The 19,478-nt window shown below is 57.8% G+C and overlaps 12 protein-coding genes across 12 annotated transcripts in view; 8 read left to right on the top strand and 4 right to left on the bottom strand.

Annotated features, from left to right (window-relative positions):
* ACA1_335990 (uncharacterized protein) overlaps window positions 1–1,017 on the bottom strand; it is a gene marked incomplete at both ends in the record, with an annotated part of 2,514 nt that extends 1,497 nt beyond the window's left edge. The window contains 4 exons of the mRNA XM_004341159.1: window positions 235–327; window positions 478–635; window positions 741–856; window positions 1,000–1,017. Coding sequence (XP_004341207.1) covers window positions 235–327; window positions 478–635; window positions 741–856; window positions 1,000–1,017 — 385 coding nt within the window. The remainder of the gene's footprint in view (window positions 1–234; window positions 328–477; window positions 636–740; window positions 857–999) is intronic.
* Window positions 1,018–1,136: 119 nt separating this feature from the next.
* On the top strand, window positions 1,137–2,764 carry ACA1_335980 (uncharacterized protein; the record flags this gene model as incomplete). Its single annotated transcript, XM_004341158.1, has 5 exons — window positions 1,137–1,323; window positions 1,547–1,758; window positions 1,852–1,976; window positions 2,073–2,214; window positions 2,438–2,764. The coding sequence occupies 5 exons, from the start codon at window positions 1,137–1,139 to the stop codon at window positions 2,762–2,764; spliced, it is 993 nt and encodes a 330-aa protein (XP_004341206.1).
* Window positions 2,765–3,084: 320 nt separating this feature from the next.
* ACA1_335970 (ADPribosylglycohydrolase superfamily protein) lies at window positions 3,085–5,132 on the top strand (the record flags this gene model as incomplete). Its single annotated transcript, XM_004341157.1, has 8 exons — window positions 3,085–3,298; window positions 3,414–3,525; window positions 3,658–3,751; window positions 3,860–4,019; window positions 4,104–4,189; window positions 4,281–4,421; window positions 4,581–4,789; window positions 4,883–5,132. 8 exons carry the CDS (start codon window positions 3,085–3,087, stop codon window positions 5,130–5,132), a joined length of 1,266 nt encoding a protein of 421 aa, XP_004341205.1.
* Window positions 5,133–5,392: 260 nt separating this feature from the next.
* Window positions 5,393–6,170, top strand: ACA1_335960 (uncharacterized protein; the record flags this gene model as incomplete). Its single annotated transcript, XM_004341156.1, has 3 exons — window positions 5,393–5,535; window positions 5,617–5,703; window positions 6,044–6,170. 3 exons carry the CDS (start codon window positions 5,393–5,395, stop codon window positions 6,168–6,170), a joined length of 357 nt encoding a protein of 118 aa, XP_004341204.1.
* Window positions 6,171–6,184: 14 nt separating this feature from the next.
* On the top strand, window positions 6,185–8,302 carry ACA1_335950 (uncharacterized protein; the record flags this gene model as incomplete). Its single annotated transcript, XM_004341155.1, has 1 exon — window positions 6,185–8,302. The coding sequence occupies one exon, from the start codon at window positions 6,185–6,187 to the stop codon at window positions 8,300–8,302; it is 2,118 nt and encodes a 705-aa protein (XP_004341203.1).
* A 371-nt stretch (window positions 8,303–8,673) lies between these two features.
* On the top strand, window positions 8,674–11,397 carry ACA1_335940 (RNA recognition motif domain containing protein; the record flags this gene model as incomplete). Its single annotated transcript, XM_004341154.1, has 10 exons — window positions 8,674–8,689; window positions 8,874–9,370; window positions 9,474–9,608; window positions 9,699–9,833; window positions 9,970–10,183; window positions 10,285–10,358; window positions 10,497–10,673; window positions 10,804–11,069; window positions 11,158–11,272; window positions 11,344–11,397. 10 exons carry the CDS (start codon window positions 8,674–8,676, stop codon window positions 11,395–11,397), a joined length of 1,683 nt encoding a protein of 560 aa, XP_004341202.1.
* A 335-nt stretch (window positions 11,398–11,732) lies between these two features.
* ACA1_335930 (uncharacterized protein) lies at window positions 11,733–12,135 on the bottom strand (the record flags this gene model as incomplete). Its single annotated transcript, XM_004341153.1, has 3 exons — window positions 11,733–11,794; window positions 11,904–11,954; window positions 12,054–12,135. The coding sequence occupies 3 exons, from the start codon at window positions 12,133–12,135 to the stop codon at window positions 11,733–11,735; spliced, it is 195 nt and encodes a 64-aa protein (XP_004341201.1).
* Window positions 12,136–12,456: 321 nt separating this feature from the next.
* On the top strand, window positions 12,457–13,146 carry ACA1_335920 (polyubiquitin, putative; the record flags this gene model as incomplete). The annotated part of the gene is made up of 1 exon (XM_004341152.1): window positions 12,457–13,146. The coding sequence occupies one exon, from the start codon at window positions 12,457–12,459 to the stop codon at window positions 13,144–13,146; it is 690 nt and encodes a 229-aa protein (XP_004341200.1).
* Window positions 13,147–13,467: 321 nt separating this feature from the next.
* Window positions 13,468–14,117, bottom strand: ACA1_335910 (MxaD protein; the record flags this gene model as incomplete). The annotated part of the gene is made up of 3 exons (XM_004341151.1): window positions 13,468–13,629; window positions 13,724–13,882; window positions 14,004–14,117. 3 exons carry the CDS (start codon window positions 14,115–14,117, stop codon window positions 13,468–13,470), a joined length of 435 nt encoding a protein of 144 aa, XP_004341199.1.
* A 245-nt stretch (window positions 14,118–14,362) lies between these two features.
* Window positions 14,363–16,610, bottom strand: ACA1_335900 (uncharacterized protein; the record flags this gene model as incomplete). Its single annotated transcript, XM_004341150.1, has 9 exons — window positions 14,363–14,725; window positions 14,850–14,933; window positions 15,013–15,266; window positions 15,395–15,448; window positions 15,599–15,770; window positions 15,904–15,970; window positions 16,064–16,148; window positions 16,257–16,308; window positions 16,401–16,610. The coding sequence occupies 9 exons, from the start codon at window positions 16,608–16,610 to the stop codon at window positions 14,363–14,365; spliced, it is 1,341 nt and encodes a 446-aa protein (XP_004341198.1).
* A 294-nt stretch (window positions 16,611–16,904) lies between these two features.
* ACA1_335890 (uncharacterized protein) lies at window positions 16,905–18,864 on the top strand (the record flags this gene model as incomplete). The annotated part of the gene is made up of 11 exons (XM_004341149.1): window positions 16,905–16,932; window positions 17,001–17,091; window positions 17,189–17,236; window positions 17,331–17,401; window positions 17,483–17,552; window positions 17,656–17,789; window positions 17,887–18,073; window positions 18,164–18,213; window positions 18,310–18,368; window positions 18,440–18,565; window positions 18,676–18,864. 11 exons carry the CDS (start codon window positions 16,905–16,907, stop codon window positions 18,862–18,864), a joined length of 1,053 nt encoding a protein of 350 aa, XP_004341197.1.
* A 129-nt stretch (window positions 18,865–18,993) lies between these two features.
* Window positions 18,994–19,397, top strand: ACA1_335880 (uncharacterized protein; the record flags this gene model as incomplete). Its single annotated transcript, XM_004341148.1, has 2 exons — window positions 18,994–19,143; window positions 19,293–19,397. Coding segments are annotated over 2 exons (255 nt in total), but the record flags the coding sequence as incomplete, so codon positions are not given.
* Between the last annotated feature and the right edge of the window lie 81 nt (window positions 19,398–19,478).

The raw sequence follows: 19,478 nt of genomic DNA, 5'->3' as shown, positions 1-19,478 counted from the left end.
CGCTCGTCGCGGCTCAGCTCTGAAGCGAGCAAACTCAGTTGCGTGAGAAAAACAACAACACGACACACGACACACACGACACACACACGACACACACGACACACACGACACACACGACACACACGACACATGACACATGACACACTCGCAACAACACACACGCAACACAAGAGATGCAACCAAAACAAAGAGAAAACAACCGAGTGAACGAATGGGCTAGTGCAGTGCGCGGACCTTGTTCTGTGTGGCGGGTGACCTGGTCAAGCTCGGCCTCAAAGGACTCCTCCTTGGCGGGATTCAGCGGCTGCGGGTACGGGTCCATGCCACCTCCATTCGTCGCACACGACACACGACACACACGACACACACACACGCACACAGGACACGCACACGCACACGCACACACACGACACGTTACGATGTCAGCAACAGCAACAATGCGTTCAGTGAGTGCAGAGAATGCAATGTGGGGGGTACCCAGCTCGTGCACGAATTTGAAGAGGTCGAGGACCTGCCCGTGGACGTCCTTGCGGACGACGGTCTTCTGCTTGAGGTACGACATCCGGGTCATCTCCGCATCCAGCTCGCTCGTGTCCTCCAACAGCGCCTTGTTCTCTGGCGTGACTGGAATGTGCCTGCATGTGCGTGTGCGGTGCGTGACGCGTGTGCGGTGGAGTGTGTGCGTGTGCGATGGCGTTAGCCAGTGCGTGTCGTGTCGCTGGTCGTGTGTGTCGTGTTACCTTTTGTGGCGGTGGTAGGAGGTGAGGAAGCAGGCCTTGAAGGTGTCGAGGTTCTCCTGGAACGAGCCGGACTCGACGTGCTGGCCCACCCGGTTGGCCACGAACTGCCGCCACCGCTGCCCAGAGCACACCACCAGCCAAATCAAATAAAGATGAAAATCAGTTGCCAATGCTCAATTCCTGTAAATGAGCGATTGGCGAGATGGCACTCAAGAAGGAGAAACAACATGTCACCAGAACTAGAGCTGCCCTAAAGTACCTTGGTGATGAAGGACATCTTCGCCGCGCAAAAGCGTAGTGCGAATTAAAAACGGATCTGAAGAGGTCAATAAAACAAAGAAAAGAAATAATCTGTTGTTTTTATTTTTATTTATTTTCAGACCCAACAAGAGAACAATGGGACGAGTGGCGCGGTACAAGAAGGCGAAGCAGTTCCAATACCAGATCAACAAGGAGCCTGATCTCCTGGGTCCGGAAGGTAAGAATGTGCCCCCGAAGCCCGCCGGCAGCGATCCCACCAAACAGATGCCCGCCTCCCTCCGGCGCATGATCGCCGCTCAGGAGAAGATGAAAGAAATCGAAGGTGATGCCCCCTCCCATCTCGTTGCGTTAATCATTCCAACAATCGCAAAGCTAATCATCTCCAAGATTTTTCTCGCTAAGAATTAAATTGGAATCAAGTTGATCGCTTGGCAAATCAACAACTTTCATCTCATTTTGTTGTTTGTTTCATTTCTTTATTATCCCTTCATTTATGGAATATTAATTATTGATCTATTTTGTTTATTTTTTATTATCAAAAACAGCGAGCAAGGGAAAGCGCAAGCGAGGGGAGGATGCGTCTACGGCCACCACCACGACGACAGCGCAGGGCGACAAGGGCGCAGCAGCTGCCGGCAAGAAGAGGAAGAAGGCGGGCCAGGAAACGAAGGCGAACGTCAAGGACGAGAAGGAGGCCGATGACGCCGAGCCCGAGACGAAGAAACAGAAGACCGAGACACCTCCAGAGAAGATCAAGGTATTTCCCATATACCATCCCCGCGTGCGTGTGCGGTGGTGCGTGCGTGTGCGACGCGTTGCTCACCACGGAAGCACTTAATTGCCATTACAGTTCGAGAGTATGCGGCCGAATGAGAGCTACAAGCAATTCACGCGACGCTTGCGACAGGAGACGAGGACGGTCCTCCACGAAAAGGCCATGGAGGAGAAGAAGAGCCTCTCGCGCGCCCGAAAGCAGTACCGACCCCTTCCGCACACACGCACACGCACGCACACGCACGCACACGCGCGCGGCAATATGGTAACTAAGCTCGTGTGTATAACGGTATTTAGGAAGTTGAAGGAGAAGGAGGAGAGGCGAAAGCAGAGGAAGCTGGCGAAGAAGGAAGGCGAGGACTTCGTACATAAGGACAGCGTCAAGTTCGGTGAAGTCGTGCAGCAGCCCCCGTCGCTCACCTCCAAACCCCGCGTCAAGGTAGAACCACCCACACTCAATGACACACGCACACACTAACGCACCACCGCACACACATACCGCCGCACACGACACACACACACACACACACCCACAACACACACGCGACACACGACACACACACACTCGACACACACACACACTCGACACACACACGACACACACACTCGACACGCACACACCGCTGCGCGACACATGGAACTCACTGTAACGACGAATGCAGAAATCGGCGGCAGCGGTGGTGGCGGACGCGATGAAGCAAAAGCAGCAGCAGGGCCAGTCGCCCAACGACGGGGCCAAGAAGAAGAAGGAGAAGAAGAAGATGTCGAAGGAGGAGAAGCGGGAGGAGCGCGAGCGGCGCCAGAAGATGACCGAGGAGGAGAAGGAACGGGAGAAGGCGCAGGAGGAGAAGGAGGCCCGCGAGCGGCGCGCCAAGCAGCTCCTCCTGGCCCGGGTCATGGAGAGCTACAAGCAGAGCAAGGACCAGAAGAAGAAACAGCTCAAGGAAATGGACCCGGCCCTCAAGAGGGAAACCGTGCACTACCTGTGATCGGTGATGATGTGATGAAAAAGAAACAGAAGAAACCATCTGTCTGGTATTGGGTGCAGTTGCGCCACCAAACACACTCCTCCTTTTAATTTATTATTTTAAGCTGTTTTTTAGGTTGGAAATGCGGGGGATGAAGGACCTGGGTAGCTCAACTGGCAGAGTGCCGCATTAGGAATCAACGCGGAGGTTGGGAGTTCGACTCTCCTCCTGGCCCTTCGCTTTTACTTTTGGTTCGCCGTGGCGGTTGTTGTTTTTGGCGAAGGCAAAGAAGGGCACTTGGTGTTTTATTAGGGCTGACGAAGAAGTTCAGTTCTGATCGAATGGAAGGCGAGCAGGCGAGGCAGGAGCATGGGCAAGGATGCCAAGGTGAGGAGGTTGCGACGGGCTCAACGGTGAACGTTAATGACGCTCCTGTCGTGGAGGACGACAAGTGGTGGTTTGCCGAGTTGGACAAATCAGTTTTGAATGACAAATTGATCGACAAGATCCTCGGCTGCATCTACGGCAACTGCTTGGGCGACGCCGTTGGTCTTGGTATATATATATCTATACAACGTTGAGTTGCCATTATTTCTTGTATTGTTATTTATTTGATTATTTATTTATTTATTTTGGTCTTCTGCACTCACGCGTACACGACGCGACGTAGCAACCGAGTTCTTGAACAAGAAGCAGATCGAAGGACTGTACGGTGACGCAGCCGTGCCGTTTCCCGACTACAAACTCAACGCCCACAACCGCCGCTGGAAGCGAGGCGACTGGTACCCACAGCATGCTGCCCTTCACACCTCGCTCGCAAGCGATGCCTCATCGCGCACCCGAATGGAGTGCTTCATTTATTTTTATATATATATATATATTTACTAAATGTGAGTGTGTGTACACCTCAACAGGACGGATGACAGCGACCAGATGATCCTCATCATGGAGACCATTCTCGAACTGAATGGCTCCGTGGACGAGCACCGCTACGCAGCCAAGCTCAAGGTACCTTTCATACACACACACACACACCGCACACACCGCACACACCGCACACACCGCACACATTGGAGTGAGAGGTATGTGTCGCTGACATGCGGTCTATAATGGCAGCGATGGATCAACAATGGCTTCCCCGAGTTGGGCGATTTCGCGGGGATGGGCCTGGGGGCGACGACGGCGCAGGTGGTCTTCAACGAGATCTTCCTGCGCGACCCCCACACCGCCGCCGAGGCCGCGTGGATCAAGCTCAACCGCAACGCCGCCCCCAATGGTGCGTGCGCCAACCAACACTCTCCCTTTCGTCTCGCCCCCGGAGACTACAACCGTTAACACCTGTGGTGTGCGTCCGGTTCAGGCGCGGTGATGCGAACGTCGATTTTGGGCGTTCTCAACTATGACAATCTGGATCAGGTCATCGCCAACACGATCCGCATCGCCAAGGTACCGCAAGGCTCGCTCGGGAGAATGTACCTGATGCCCGCTCGTAGAAGGAGCCTCGGCTGATATGTTTGTGTTTTGGGGGTGCCTGCAGGTGACGCATTTCGACACGCGGTGCCTGGCCAGCTGTGTCGCGGCCACCACCGCCATTGCGATGATGCTGCAGGGCCACGACGTCGAATCCGAGGAGGGGCTCCAGCAGCTCATCGACCAGGCCATCGCCCACGGGCTCAAGGTTTCACCACCTTTTTCTTTTTATCACTCTAATAGAATATATAATGCATAGAAATTGATATATATATATCTTGTGGGATATTTTTTATTTTGTATTATTGTTATTATTATTTTTACAGTCCCAACCCTCTGATTGCTGATTGGGGTTGTCTGGTATCAGCATCTGGAGGCGGAACACGTGGATGAGTTCAAGCGACACATCAAGAGGGACGCCTCGATGCAGAGCCTGCTGAGCCTGGAGCTGGACGAGGGCTCCAAGATCGGGTACACCTTCAAGTGCGTGGGCTCCGGCTTCTGGGCGCTCTGTGCCTCCAACGACTTCAAACACATGATCAACCTCCTCGTACGCGAGGGCGGCGACGCCGACACGTACGTGTAGCCTTTCCGTGTACACTCGTTAGCCCACTACTCACCGCACACGCAACACGCACCACCACACACGGCTGACGACACGACACATAGGAATGGCGCTGTGTGTGGAGCATTGTGGGGCGCACGGTACGGCTACTCGGCCCTGCCGAAGGACTGGCTCGCGGTCATGCCCAACAAGGCGTGGCTCGACCGCAAGGTGGTGCGCTTCCTCAATCTGCTCGGCCTCACCCACGTCGAGCAGGCCGTCGTCGAGAAGTCCTACGAAGAGCGCGCCGAGGAGGCCGACACCGACGATGACGACGCCACCCAACCCGACGACAAGGAGCCACACTGGGTGTAGCGCCATCATTTCTTTATTTTTATACCGAATGAAAATACAATAAATCTCAACAAATAGGATTAAAGATTTTGAGAGATGGAAGAAGCAGTGCACGCTGCGACAGTGCCAGGGGCGCTGCAGTGCAGCTTGATAGCTCTGCGGGGCAGTTTGTTCGATGCCACAGTAGTGGCGTTCCTACGCAGGCCGTGCTGGTGCTTTACCCCCCCCCCCAATACCACTACATGGGTGGCTCACAGTAGGTGTGGGTTGGCAGTGGCGAGATGGGCGCGCTGGGCGGAGACGTGTGTGCACGAGTCGTGGAGTCGATGTGGCGATGGTCCCTCGTCGACGATCGCACGCTGCCGGTGGTGGTCAGCTTGTCGGCCCACTTCGGGGCCGACTGGCACGGCCACCTGTCCCTCACGTACCCTCCTCTTCCCTTTCTCTCCCGTGTGCGAGGCCCTGCTCCTCACTGCGGCTGTGGGTGTGACGCCGACGCGAGCAGGGACTGCCCGCACGTCTCCAAGCAGGTGCTGGACCGGACGGCCCGCCTGTGGCGCAACATCGCCACTATCGATGCCTCCGACACCAGGTTCGTTCTGCAACATTCCGTCCTGATTCCTGTCTATCTCATCCAACGCAACGCAACGCAACGCAACGCAACGCAACGCAACACAACACAACACAACACAACACAACACAACACAACAACGTAGGGTGGATGATGACTTCCTGGAGTGCCTTGGAGAGAGCCCAGCGGCAGGAATGCTGCTGGAGCTGAATTTGTCCGAGTGCGTGGGCATTACCACCGAGGGACTCCGGGCCTTGCGCGCGTTTCCTCGGCTCAGGTCATACGCACTGTTTCCCCTCCCCCCGCACCATTTGCCGTGTGGGCGCATGAGCTCACTTCTCTCTCGTGGAATGTTGGGCAGGCGCCTCGACCTCTCCGGCAACAGCCTCCTGGGCGACGTGCTCTTCCCCGTGCTTGTCGAAAGCTGTCCACAGCTTGAGGCACGTCAACAACTCCTCCCCATCCCGCGTCATGTTGTAGTCGACTGATGATGGTGATGACGATGACGATGATTCTTATTACGTTAGCGCAGTCGTTGGACTTGCGCGGCTCGGACAGGGAGACGCAGGACCGCTCGGAGCGATTCCTGCACCGGCTGGCCCTGGCATCGCTCCCCGGCCACGTCGACAATTGCGAACTCGGCACGCAGGGCATCGGCGCACCGCCGATGCCGCTGCCTCGGCTCACCGAGCTGCGCCTGGAGTTCCCGCCGCTGAGCCTGCTCGAGCTGCTGCAGCAGTCGGGTCGGCTGGGCCGATTCGAAGTGCTCGGCCGGTCGGACCACGTCATCCACCCCAGCGGCGTCAAGCTCCGCCGGCGTGCCGAGCGCATAGCCGCCGCTGCCGCCATGGATCAGCCGCCGCAGCCAACCGAGACCGCGGCGTCGAGGCAGGACCAGATTCTCGAAGCCCTGTGGGACGCGCGACGCCTGCGCAACGGCAGCGTCGAGCTCCGGCCAGAGTTCACCCGCCGGCTGCTCGACCGACTTCGACGGGGCGACGAGACCGCCGAGGCGGGCTTCCGGTGGGAGAACCTGGTGCTCGCGGTGGACCAGCCTGGCCCCCGCGGACTCGAGATCTTGGCCCACTTTCCGCACCTGCGCCAGCTTTCGCTGCTTCCCGACGTTGGCGACGATGAGGCGCTGCTGGTGTCGACAACGACAACGACTACAACGCCACGCAGCGACAACGACAACGAGGCGCCGACAGGAAATGAATCTTTCGGAGCGAGCTTCGAGGCGTTGACCGGCCTGCGCGAGCTGTTCGTGTCGCAGCCCGAGGCGGTGTTCACAGGCCACCAGCGACTGACGGCCGCCGCGTGGTCGTCCATATTGTCTACGTTGCCGAACCTCACATCGCTCGTGGTCCTCGACAGGTGTCGACACTCACTCCTCTCGGCCTTGGGCTCCGCCGGGCTGTCCAGTCTCACCTCGCTCAAGCTCCGTGGGCTGAGGCTGGGCCACCACGGTAGCGACGACGCGCTGCCGCTTTCCCGCGCGCTGTGGGAGTCGCTCGAAGCTCTGCCGTCGCTGCGCCAGGTCGATCTCGGCGTTGACACGCAGCTGTGGACACACGCACCGGTCGACGACGACAACGGGAGAGATGACAGTGGCGGTGCGGTGGAGCACTTGGTGCGCCACACGGGCCTCGAGGCCTTTCGTATGTACGGCCCGGGCGACACCCGCCTGCGGCTCACGTGCCCGCAGCTGCGCAGCTGCCACCTCAACTTCTATCCGCTCCGCGATCTGCTCGGGCTGGTGGACGACCTCGTCGCTCACTCGCCACTGCTCGAGGACCTCCAGGTCAACGGCATCGACGCGTCGACACCACAGTCGTCGCGCTCCGACGACGGCGCTTGGCTCGGCCGGCTGCTGGTGGGCCTGCCGCGGCTGCGCCTCCTCTCGCTGACCGGCCGCACCCCGCGCTCCGACGCCGGCGCGGTCGCGTCTCTGCTCGGCGGCACCTCGCTCCTGCTGGGCGAGCTCGACCTGGACTGCGTGATCGACACCGCATCGCTCGACGTGGTCCTGGGCGCGTGCCCGCGGTTGCACACACTCCACCTCGCGGCGTACCGCGATCCGGCCCACGAGAGGGCTGCCGACGGCCCGAGCCCGGACCTGCTGCTGCCCCGCACGACGCTGCCCGCGCTCCGCTATCTGGCGCTCGGGCCACTTCGTAGTGGCCAAGCGGAAAACAACGAAAGCGAAGACGAAAACGACCCGTCGCGTCGGCTCGATCTCGCGGCCGTGGCACCGCACGTGCAGAAGGTCGTACTCCACCAGGTGCACGCGACGAAGGTGGTGGTGAGCGCCGGCTGCGACGCCCTGTGCTCGCTCTCGGTCTGGCAGCGCAGCCGCATCGCGGTCGAGGTCGCCCAGGCGCGCCGCCTGCGCAAGCTGGCCCTGGCCGTCGACGACGCGTCGACGCTCGAAGTGGCCGACTGTCCAGCCCTGGCCTCGCTCAACATCATGGCCAACGGCTACAGCGCCCGCCTGCGCATCACGCGACTCGACGGCTGCCCGGCCCTGGCCAACGTCACGGCCTACGGCGAGCTCATGTCCGTCGACGCCGCCCTCGCCGCCGTTCGGTCGGCCCACAGCAGAGGAATTTCAAACACTTGAAAATAGTTGGAATTTTATGTTGTGGAATTTCAGATAGTTCAAAATGTGGGAAAAAAGGGGGAATCTTCAGGGAAAGGTGACGCCAACGAGAAGAATCCCTGCGGCCGTTTTTGGGGCGTGGGGTGGAACTGGAACGACGAAAAAGAACGAACACGCACATCGGTCACCACGCAGTCTGGCTAGATAAAAACAACAACAAGAAGAGAAGACAAGAAGACAACACTGAGCAGAGAGCCTTGCACAGCCGTTCAAACCGAGCTGCTGGGCGAAACAAAGCTGTCTTCGCTTCGAGGAAAAAACGCCGAAGCAAGACTTCTCTTCACCGTAACACAACAACAAACGTGAACAAACGCTTTTGGCCACGACGCACCATGTCCACCGCTGCTCGTATGCCCCCCCCTGCTTTCTTTAACTGCTTGATGAGCCCAAAGAGAAGGGCTGGAGGGCAACCATACGCCTGGCTACACATAAAACACACACGACGGCATGTTGCCTACAGCTGCATTATTTTATATTGCATTTTTAACTTTTGCACATATGCTGACGCGACCTTTGGCCCGCACGTGCACAGAAACGACGGCCGGCAGGCGCTACGCCGACGCCGACCCGCACGAGCTGCAGCAGCAGCAGGGCGATGGACCCGTGGTCGACGCCGGCAGCAGCGGCGGCGGCACAGGTCACGGTGACCTTGAAGAAGACCACAACGACCCCAACCACGACAGCGACGGCAAGGCCAAAGAAGACGAAGGTGAGCAACCACACGACAAGGACCAAGAGACACACCATCGACTGGTGGACTATAGTAGCGGCCATGGCGATGACGGTGATGATGGTAATGGCGATGATGGCGATGATGATGATGGGTTCATGTCACGAACACGAGGCGGAGGCGTTGACGGTGGTGGTGAGCCCAAGGGACCACCGCAGGCGTGCCTGTTCGTGGCCAGTCTGTCGCCGGACACGTCGGAGGACGCCCTGCACGAGCTGTTCGCCACCCACGGCGAAGTCCTCAAGATCAAGCTCATGAAGGACCGCTCCTCCCGTCCCTACGCCTTCGTCCAGTACTCCGTACGTTCCTGCCATGTACAGCGCGTGTGCGGCGTGTGCGGCGTGGCGTGTGGCATGTGCGGTGTGTGGCGTGTGCGGTGACTAACAGAGAGTGTGGCATTAGAGCACGGAGGAGGCCAACAATGCGTTGCTGCTGACCAACAACGTGGCGCTGGACGGCCGTCGACTACGAGTGGAGAAGGCCAAAGTCAATCGCACACTCTTCATCGCCAAGATGAACCGCTCCCTCACCAATGTGGTAAGTTCACCGCACACGACACACACGACACGACCAACGACACGACACGACACGACACGACACGCAGCACTGACCCCTGAATCGGCGCAGAAATTGAGGGAGGCGGTGGAGTGCTATGGGCCGGTGGAGATCGTGACGGTCATCAAGAACCACCAGACCCAGAAGAGCAAGGGCTGCGGCTTTGTCAAGTTTGTCTTCCGGGAAGACGCCATGGCCGCCTATCTCGTACGCTCCGCCTTCGCTTTCGCTTTCGCTTTCTTAAGGTGGCTGTGTGGCCCCGACCACCTTAACGAGAGGTGCGTTAGTGAAGATGGCGGTGGTGGCGGCTGATTAAGGTGGCGGGGGTGCGCAACAACAACAGGGCCTGAAGAATCAGTTCCGGAAATGGGTGGTGGAGTGGGCCACGAGCAGCAACGACCCGGACGTGCTGGGCGTGGACAAGTACAACGTGTTCGTCGGCGGGCTCAACCCGCTGCTGGTCACCAAGGCAGCCCTCGAGGAGCGGTTCGGGGCCTACGGCCAAGTCGACGCGGTCACCCTCATCAACCGAGACGAAGCCCAGGAGAACTCCATGGGTGCGACATTCACACGCAACGCACGACACACGCAGCACGCAACACGCACAAACGAGATGACACGACACGTGTGTGCGTTCGACTCACTCTCAATCCCGCAGCGCTCCCGCGAAATGCGTTTGCCTTCGTCCGATTCCGACACGCCTCGTCGTCTGCGTCGGCCATCGAGCATGAGGTGCGTGTGGCCTCGGCCCGCTCCTTCCTGTTATGAACAAACACAACATATTGTAGTGTTATGTTACATTGCAACAACGTATATATGTGTGTTGCATAGCTCTGACTATATGAAATTTCGCATACGTGGCGTTGCCAGAACGGAGCCGAGTGGTTGGAGCGGAGGATACGAGTGCAGTACTGCGAGTCGCTGGAGATGAAGAACAAGCGACGGACGCAGAAGTACTTCAGCAGCCTGGCCACCGGTGGCAACCCCTACCTCCCCGGCCCCGGCCCCTACTACGCCACCAGCTTCCCCTACCCCGTCCCCATGATGGTTCCCTCCCCTCTCCCGCACACAGCACACGCACATACCACCGCACACGCACACGCACACGCACACGCACCACGACATGCACACGCACACGCGGCCGCACACGCACCACGACACTCACGTTGTTGTGCAGATGGGCGGAATGCCGGTCTACATGGGTGGGAGCGGAGGCGCGGTAGCGTCGCCCCAGCGATATCACGGCGGCGGAGGAGGCGGCGGGAGGTACGGCTACGGCGGCGGCGGCGGCGGCGCGGGCCAGCAGAGCCCGTCGGCCGAGGTCATGGCGCCCAACTACTACCCGGCTGGCCGGCGGGCCTCGTCGTCCGCGGGCTTCGCCCCGTACGGGGCCTACCCCCAGGGCCAGCCCATGGCCATGCCGCTCGGCTACTCCCCTTCCTGGTACTCCCCCGCCCCACGCATGCACCAATGTGTGAAGAAGCTGACGTCATCACAACCAACCAACCAAACCAACCAAACCAACGGCCAGGATGTATGACACGGCACAAAGTCCGCATACGCTCGATGAGCAGGGCTTCGACGTGGACGAGTGGCAGCAGCAGCAGATGGCATCTGGCGACCCGACGATGTACCAGCAGCAGCAGGTGCGGGTCTGCGGGTCTTTCTTGCCTTTCCATGCTTTCCTTGGCTCATCTGCTGTTGTGCCTGGGGACAGGAGCTGGGTGAGGAGGAGGCAGAGCAGCAGCAGGCCTACATTGTAGAGGGCTGACCAGCACACGGTGACCCAATCAATACCAAACCAACTAACCGCCCCGTTGGGTTGTACATAGCCAACACTCTCCCTCCCCTTCTCTCTACCTGCTGGCTGGTGCTGCTGGAAACATCTCATCAGTACTCTCCTCCACATGTTGTAACAAGAATGCAAACACCTCCACACATTTGTGACATAACAACCCCGCCTCTCTTCTTGTGTAGCGTCATGCTGTGTTGTGTCTTGAGAGGAGGTGGGAAGAGGAAGGTGTTGTGCTGTGTAAAGCGGTGGGCCAGTAGGACGAACACTTCGTCGTGCAGGCCGTGGTGAGCTTCGCCGTTTGGCGATGCGGGTCAGCTCTCGGTGAACTCGCCGAGGCCCAGGTCTGCCCACACTTCGTCCTCCTGCGGGACCTCTGCAAGCGAAAAAAACAAAGTAAGACGATCAACGACGGCGCAGGAGCTGGAGCCGACCATCGGCTCACGACGCAGCCGCGAGGCCTGATCAAGAAGAGGTGCACGCACTCTGTTCGTCGGTCTCAGGGTCGACTTGCATCTCCAGCGGCAGCATCAGGACTGCGTAAAGGCGGGGGTGGTTTACTTCAAGGCAAGACTTAAACAGAGAACAGAACAGAGGGGGGTAGGAAGCAAAGGGCGACGTGATGTGGAACGTACGGTCATCGGGGAGGGTGTCTTTGGCCCACGCCTCGTCGACGAGGTCCAGCAGCAGCGCTGCCTTCGCGTGATGCACTCGCATGCAGTAACGCCCGTCCGCGCTCTTCCCAAACAAATACATGAAAATTAAATACATACCTACGCCAAACCCGGTGCAACATACTACTTCGAAAGGAGCCGGCGTACCATTTCGGAACCAAGAGAGATGAACAATCAGCTACGTCTAACAATACAAGGAAAATACAATGAAATCATGTTTTCCTTCCGGACAATCGGTGTTTGAGCTAAAAATTCTCCAACAATTCCGTTCTGCGAACCCAAGGGCCCAGCCGCATAAAAAGGTGACCTGACCGCAGCGTAGAACACAAAACAAACTACAACAAGCGCTACACACAAGCCAACAATGCAGATCTTCGTGAAGACCCTGACCGGCAAGACCATCACCCTCGAGGTCGAGTCGAGCGACACGATCGAGAACGTCAAGCAGAAGATTCAGGACAAGGAGGGTATTCCTCCCGATCAGCAGCGTCTCATCTTCGCCGGCAAGCAGCTCGAGGACGGCCGCACGCTCGCCGACTACAACATCCAGAAGGAGTCGACTCTCCACCTCGTGCTCCGCCTCCGTGGTGGTATGCAGATCTTCGTCAAGACTCTGACCGGCAAGACCATCACCCTCGAGGTCGAGAGCTCGGACACCATCGAAAACGTGAAGCAGAAGATCCAGGACAAGGAGGGTATCCCCCCTGACCAGCAGCGTCTCATCTTCGCTGGCAAGCAGCTCGAGGACGGCCGCACGCTCGCCGACTACAACATCCAGAAGGAGTCGACTCTCCACCTCGTTCTTCGTCTCCGTGGTGGTATGCAGATCTTCGTCAAGACGCTGACCGGCAAGACTATCACCCTCGAGGTAGAGTCCAGCGACACGATCGAGAACGTCAAGCAGAAGATTCAGGACAAAGAGGGTATTCCTCCCGACCAGCAGCGCCTCATCTTCGCCGGAAAGCAGCTCGAGGACGGCCGTACCCTGGCTGACTACAACATCCAGAAGGAGTCCACGCTCCACCTCGTCCTCCGTCTCCGTGGTGGCAACTAAGAGTGTTGCCTACAGCTACTACTTTCTGCAAATACAACACAACTGTTCATAAACCACTACACGCAGAGTCCACCCGCTTCGTGTGTGAAGGGAATGTCGCGCTTTTATTGCCTGCTCTACTCGGCAAGGACCTTATCATCATCATTTCGTTGTGGCCTTGCGTTGGTGGTGTTCACGCCCTTCCATTCAGCACCTCCCTATCAGGGTTGCTATCAATCACGCTACTCTACACTCCTCCTCCTTCATCCATCATCATCACCAGTGTCGCCTCGTAGCGTGTCGCAGTCCTCCTCCTGCAAGCACCAGCAGCAAGCAGGTCCCTTACGAGGAGGCTTCTTCCATGTGCGCCTTGAGAGCGCCATTGCCACCCTTGTAGAGCTGAGCGAGCAGCGGCTTAACGCTGTCGCCAGTGCCGGGCTTGGGGTCGCAGTCGCTGGCCCAGGTGAACTTGCTCTTGCCATCTCCCAAATCGTGCACCTTCATCTGTTGAGTAGAAGGTCAGAGATTGGAAAATGGAGTGAAGGAGTAGATCGAGGGTTCGCATTTGGAGGTTGTAGAGGGGGCAGGGCCGACTTACCTCAGTGTTGCAGTTGGTGATGGGGAAGGGGCTCTCGACAACGTGGAACTTGATGCTCTTGGCCTCCTCATTGACTTCGTCAAGCGCCTCGACAAGCTTGGCGCCAGTAACCGTCATGGTGATAAGACGGGTCTTCTTGCCATCGACAGCATCGGTCTCCTGCGAGGGGTTAGGAGTGTCCATTAAGTAAAGTCTATCACAAACGATATAGTACCGGGGGGGGGTCCGGGAGGATCTATGGCATTACCTCACAAGAAGATGGGCCATGTATGACACGTACCTCGCAGGTGGTGGTGGGGAGCCACTGGCTAAGACCAAAGAAATCGCCAACCACCTTCCAGACAGCGTCAGCTGGCGCATCGATAGTGATTTCCTCCGTCACGTTGAGCGACATTTTGATAATTGACGAAGAAGTAAGAGGAAAAGGAAACTGCGCTGTGCGATGTCTCTAATCGAATGCGGTCAGAAAGATTCGATCGATGGATCCCGCTCGAGTAAGACTCACAAGTCACTGTTCGCTGCGAGATCAAATCAGTTCTTCTCACCTTGGCGCGCCGGGTAATTTCCGGGCGTTCGCTGTGACACGGAGTTATTGCTACTGGTCGAAAAAAGAAAAAGAAAACAAAAAGAAAAGTCACTTCAGCCGCGCCGCTTCTCGCCCCTCTGGACGATGCCGTAGCCTTCCCTTTGGGACGTTGTTGGTCGACGCTGCTGGCTGGCCTCCTCGTCTCTATGTACTTGTGCTGACGTGGCCGATGATGAAGTTGACGACGATGCAGTTGATGACGTCGTGGTGGTCGTGGTGGTTTCGTCTCGCTCTTTTCGCTTGCCGCCGCGCTGTCGCTGTCGTTCGGCGGCGCCACCGGCGTCCTGATTCTGTTCGCCGGTGTCCGGGTTCGGGTTGACGAGGTCGAAGCTGTTCTGGCACAGCGACGCCAGATTCGCCAGATAGTGCGGCAGCGGCGGCTGCGCGATCCCCAGTTGCACCAGCTTACGGATGCCCTACGCGCCCACCACACACGATGAGTAAAGTAGCACGACACTACACACGACACACGACACGCACAGTGCGTGCGCACACGGCACATGGCACATGGCACGACACGCGAGCTCGTGAGGCGAGTACCTCCAGTACGTTGGGTCCCTCGAACCGAACCGAGCACTCGAATCGCGGTCCGAGCTCGAAGCCGCCACGGAAGGAGTCCACAATCTGCGCGCGAGCCGCCGTTCGTTGTGAGCCGCGTGCGCACACGGCATGGATGGTGGTGGGGGAAGGTGGTCGGTCATACCCTGAAGTTGACCTGGTCGAGCGCGGGCATGGGCGACGAGCCGAAGGCGTCGAACAAGTGCTGCTCGGTCCTGTGCCGGGCTTCGGCATCCTCGACCACGACCGGCAGCGGCGGCGATGACGGCACGGGCCGCCGCTGCGACTCGTCGGTCGCGGCCGCGGCGGAAAGCTGCTGCTGCAGTGGGTGGCTGTCGGCTCGATAGTCGCGATACGGGCCTTGGCCGTCCCGGTTGAGCATCATGTCCATCAGCGCTTCTGCAAATCGAATCGACGCAAAGGGGACGAACGTAAGCGTCAAACCAACCGCCGACGCAGCAGCATTCCATTCACCACCGCACCACCGCACACGCACGCAACAGACACGGGGCGAGTTGAAGCCGTACTGACGTTCTTGCCGTGCAGTTTTGTTTTCTCCACTTCGCAGCTCAGAGCGGTTTCTAATGGGTTGCCGTACAGCACACATTAGCCATCGTGTTCGCTAAACCGCACACGCACACGCACCACCGCACACGCACCACCGCACACGCACTACCGCATGCACGCGCACCATCGCATACACACACGCGAAAGGAAGGCAAGGGGGGTACCGAGGGCGTGGATGATGATGTCGTGGAGCGAGGCTGCGATGTTGCTCGCAAAGACGGCGCGAGACCGCGGGCAATAGGCGATGTAGGCGATGTGGGTGCGCACCGCGACGCCCAGATGCGCGATGCGCAGCCGCGCCCACAACACGTCGTTGTGCATCTGCACGTGCAGGTGCTGGTCGTCCACAGAGAAGGTGAGCTAACACCGTACGCGTGTCACCACACACGCCGCACGCACGCACGCACGCACGCACGCACGCACGCACGCACGCGAACAACGCATGCGCGAGAAGAAATGTGTGCAGTACGTGTGGAGCGAACAGTTCGATTTCCTCGCCGAGCCGTCGGGCGAACTGTTCTGGGTCGGCTCCGCTCCTGTGAGTGACCCGAAAGGCGTGTAAGCAGAGAACAAGAAAGAGAGCTTGAGCTCAGCAGGAGGAGAAAGAAGAGAAAGTAGCAAGTACGTACGGGGAGGAGCTCGACGAGGTGTGCTTCTGTTCGTCCCTGGGGGTGAGCTTGTAGGTCGTCCATGTGCGCTGTCTGAGCCCCAGCGCTGCACGTCGTCCACGTCGGTGGGACAAAAGCGTGAACCACGATGATGTACGCTACACAAGCCTTTTAAATAAAGAAATAAATAGTATTAAAAATAAATGGGGCGTACAGCAGAGCAGCAGATCTGCGGCGGCGACGTGGTCTTCGGTCACCTCTCCCTCCTGATTGAAAAGAAGTGTCAATAAATATAAAACGGCTATTTTTCTAATGTAAATAAATTCAATCAAAAATGAAAGAAATGGCTGCAGCGTACTAAGTGGCGTCTGAGATCACTGATGATGTGGGACTTGGCGCGATTGGGATTGGCCAAGTCCGAGCTGACTTGGAAAAACTTGTGGCTGGTAAGAAAAGTGGTGAGCTCCTCGATTGGGCTGATTCGTTTGAGGATAGAGCGAAGTCTGTTGTATGTGACCCCCCTCTTCTCCCCCTCTTCTTCGCTCTCGCTCGACTCGTCCCTTTCCATCCTTCGAATTGCTTTCACGATTCTGTTGCGTTTCGCGCCAACGCCTTTCTTGTTTCGTTAGAGTTTTTAAAATCGTTTCAAAACTATTTCGAAACGTCTTGAACATCAGCGTAGGGCCAAAATCCTCCGGCTCCCACTCCGGCACAACCAACTCAACTGCCGGCGATGCGGCCACAGCTTGCGAGCAGGGCCTGGTGGTGGTGCTCGCGATCAAGCCCTCATCGGTGCTCACGGTTGGCGGTGGTGGGCATAGTGGCCGTGCAGATGGTGGTCACTCTGTGGGCTCTCGGCGTCATGAAGATAATGTGGTTCGAAGACTGGCGTACATATAATTCTCCGACATTTTTTTCTTTTTGGTTTATATCTATATCTATTTATTTTGTGGTACAGGATTATTTTATACGGACTGCGACCCAAACATGGGTACTGGATATTGCACGATGCAGAGCTGCTTCGACTTCTCGCGCTGCCCGACCGACAGGCACGCCCCGACATCACCATCTTTACCGCAACAACTCACATGTGCACCAACCACAAACGCACTTGCCTTACTTCCTCCTCCTCTTTGAACAACAAAGGACCAAGTTCAGCTTCTCCATCGACCCACTTCGCTCTCAATCTCTCAAGTACTACTTTGACAACTGCTTCCTTCCCTGTGATCAGATCTAACCACGATCGTGGCCTCTGGTGCTGATTGCATGTGGCCCATCGCACGTGCAGAGAAATAGAGGACTCGGACCAGTACGCGGCGCTCAAGCAGGCGATGGTTCGGCACCCGTGGTACACGCCAGGTACCCTCATCTGTACCTCCGCCTTGGTTCTGGAATGCAATTGCGGGCTGATCACCGCGGTGATGGCTTTTGTGGACCCAGACCCGTCGCAAGCCTGTGTGCTGTTCCCCGAGGTGGACACGCTCTGCGTCATCAGCGCCTGTGGAGGGGAGTACGTGGTATTTCGTGTTCGTGTCGTGCGTGTGTGCGGTGGTGCATGTGCGTGTGCGTGCGGTGTGCCGCCCAGCAACTGAGCGTTGGCCGGTGGACCACAGTAAGTTCGAGTTCAAAGGAGAAATGGGTCCGTGGACTGTGGCTGATCAGCTGGCCAAGCTCACCCACTGGAACGGTGGCCGCAACCACCTGGTCCTCGAGATCCACGACAGCGAACGGATGCGATACGACATTGGTACCCCACCTCACTATTTATAGCGATCATTCATGTTAACATCGCTTTATGCGTGAATAGAGTTCAACATAGTAACGACATGGTGGTGGTGGTGCAGGAAAGGCGATGGGAGTGAAGAGCGGGTTCGCGGCGGAGCGGTACCGGCTGGGGTTCGACATCTCGTTCCCGCTCTACGCACAGGCGCCGGTCAACGAGACCGCCATCGAGCTCTCCAACCGCAGGGGCGGCTTCGCCCGCCGGCCGTCCAAGTACCTGCTCACCTTCAAGGGCGGCAACAATCGCCGGTACCGCCTTACCACCTCTTGAACCGTTCGCCTCTAGGGTCGACCAGTCCCTGACCGGAGCTTTCTTTTTCTAATTGTCCACGCACTCAGACACCGGCTTCGGCCGAAGGTGAGGGCCGGGCTGGATGATTCGTCGCGCGGTGCGTTCGACCAAAGCACACACAACTCACCAGTGGTGATGGCACGTCCTCATAACCGACAATATACACATACAGGGATTGTCTTGCAGCATTCAGGCGACTCAGGCGACTATCATGACCTCATGCTCAACACCAAGTTCGCCCTCATCGTTCAGGTGCGTGCCCCTTCATCACCCATTGCGCTCATCTTCATCAACCATCATTATCAACCATCATCAAATAATAGGGCAACGGCCTGCACTCGTATCGCTTGACGGAGGCCATGCGGGCCAACGCCGTACCGGTCATCCTGGCCGACAACTACGTCCTTCCCTTCTCCGAGGCCGTCCGCTGGGACGAGATCGCCATCTTTGTACGTCTCGCCTTCTTGCCACCGCCACTGCCACCTTAATTGCCCGCCACACTACCATTGATGTTGGCCCACCCGCGGTTGCGTCCCTGACTGTCTCTGATCTGCGCCAGGTGCCGGAGAGCCAGTGGGCGAGCATACCCGACGTGATCGGCCGGATCGACGACGAGGCGCTGGCCCGCATGCGCGAGAAGCTGGCCACGGTCTACGAGGCCCACTTTGCATCGATGGCGCGGATGGTGGACACCGTGCTCCACATCACCCGCGACCGCATCTACGCCCACGGCTTCACCGGACGCTGACGAACTGCCAATGAAAAACATAGAAATATAAATATAAATTAATATTTTCCAATATAAATATCAATACATAAATAAAAGCACAAAGGGATAAGGCGGCAATAGAAGAAGAGAAGCAGAGAAGAAGAGGCCATGGCGTCGGTGGTGCAGCTTGCGGACGAGGTGCTGGTGGGCGTGCTGAGCTGGCTTTCGGCGGACGGCCTGGTGCTCTCGCGTCAGGTGTGCCAGGACTGGCTACGCGTGGCCGACGACGACCTCCTCTGGCGCCCCCTCGTCACCTCCGTGCGCCCCCCCCCAATAATTCAATATACAATTATTTTATTTTTGTGCACCTTGCCCCTGCAAAACTAATATAAAATAAAATAAAATACTCAGATCTTTTATTCTTATTAAATAAATATTCTTTAATTTTGGTTGTGTAGCGATGGCAGGTGCTGCCCAAGGACGAGGCGTGGGCGGCCCAGCTGGGCGGCCGGGCGGGTGGCGTGGCCTCTACATTTTCAAGCATCGCTTCGACCAGTACTGGGACCACCAGGGTACCGCTGGCCGGCCGGCCCTCCTGCAGAACCTTAGAACCGCACTCACACCAGTGTGTCGTGTGTGTGTCGTGTCGTGTC

This window comes from Acanthamoeba castellanii (genome assembly GCF_000313135.1).
Source record: "Acanthamoeba castellanii str. Neff unplaced genomic scaffold scf7180000084593, whole genome shotgun sequence".
Lineage (NCBI taxonomy): Eukaryota > Discosea > Longamoebia > Acanthamoebidae > Acanthamoeba > Acanthamoeba castellanii.
The sequence above is the reverse complement of the archived record's forward strand: the minus strand, read 5'-3'. Positions and strand labels throughout refer to the sequence as shown.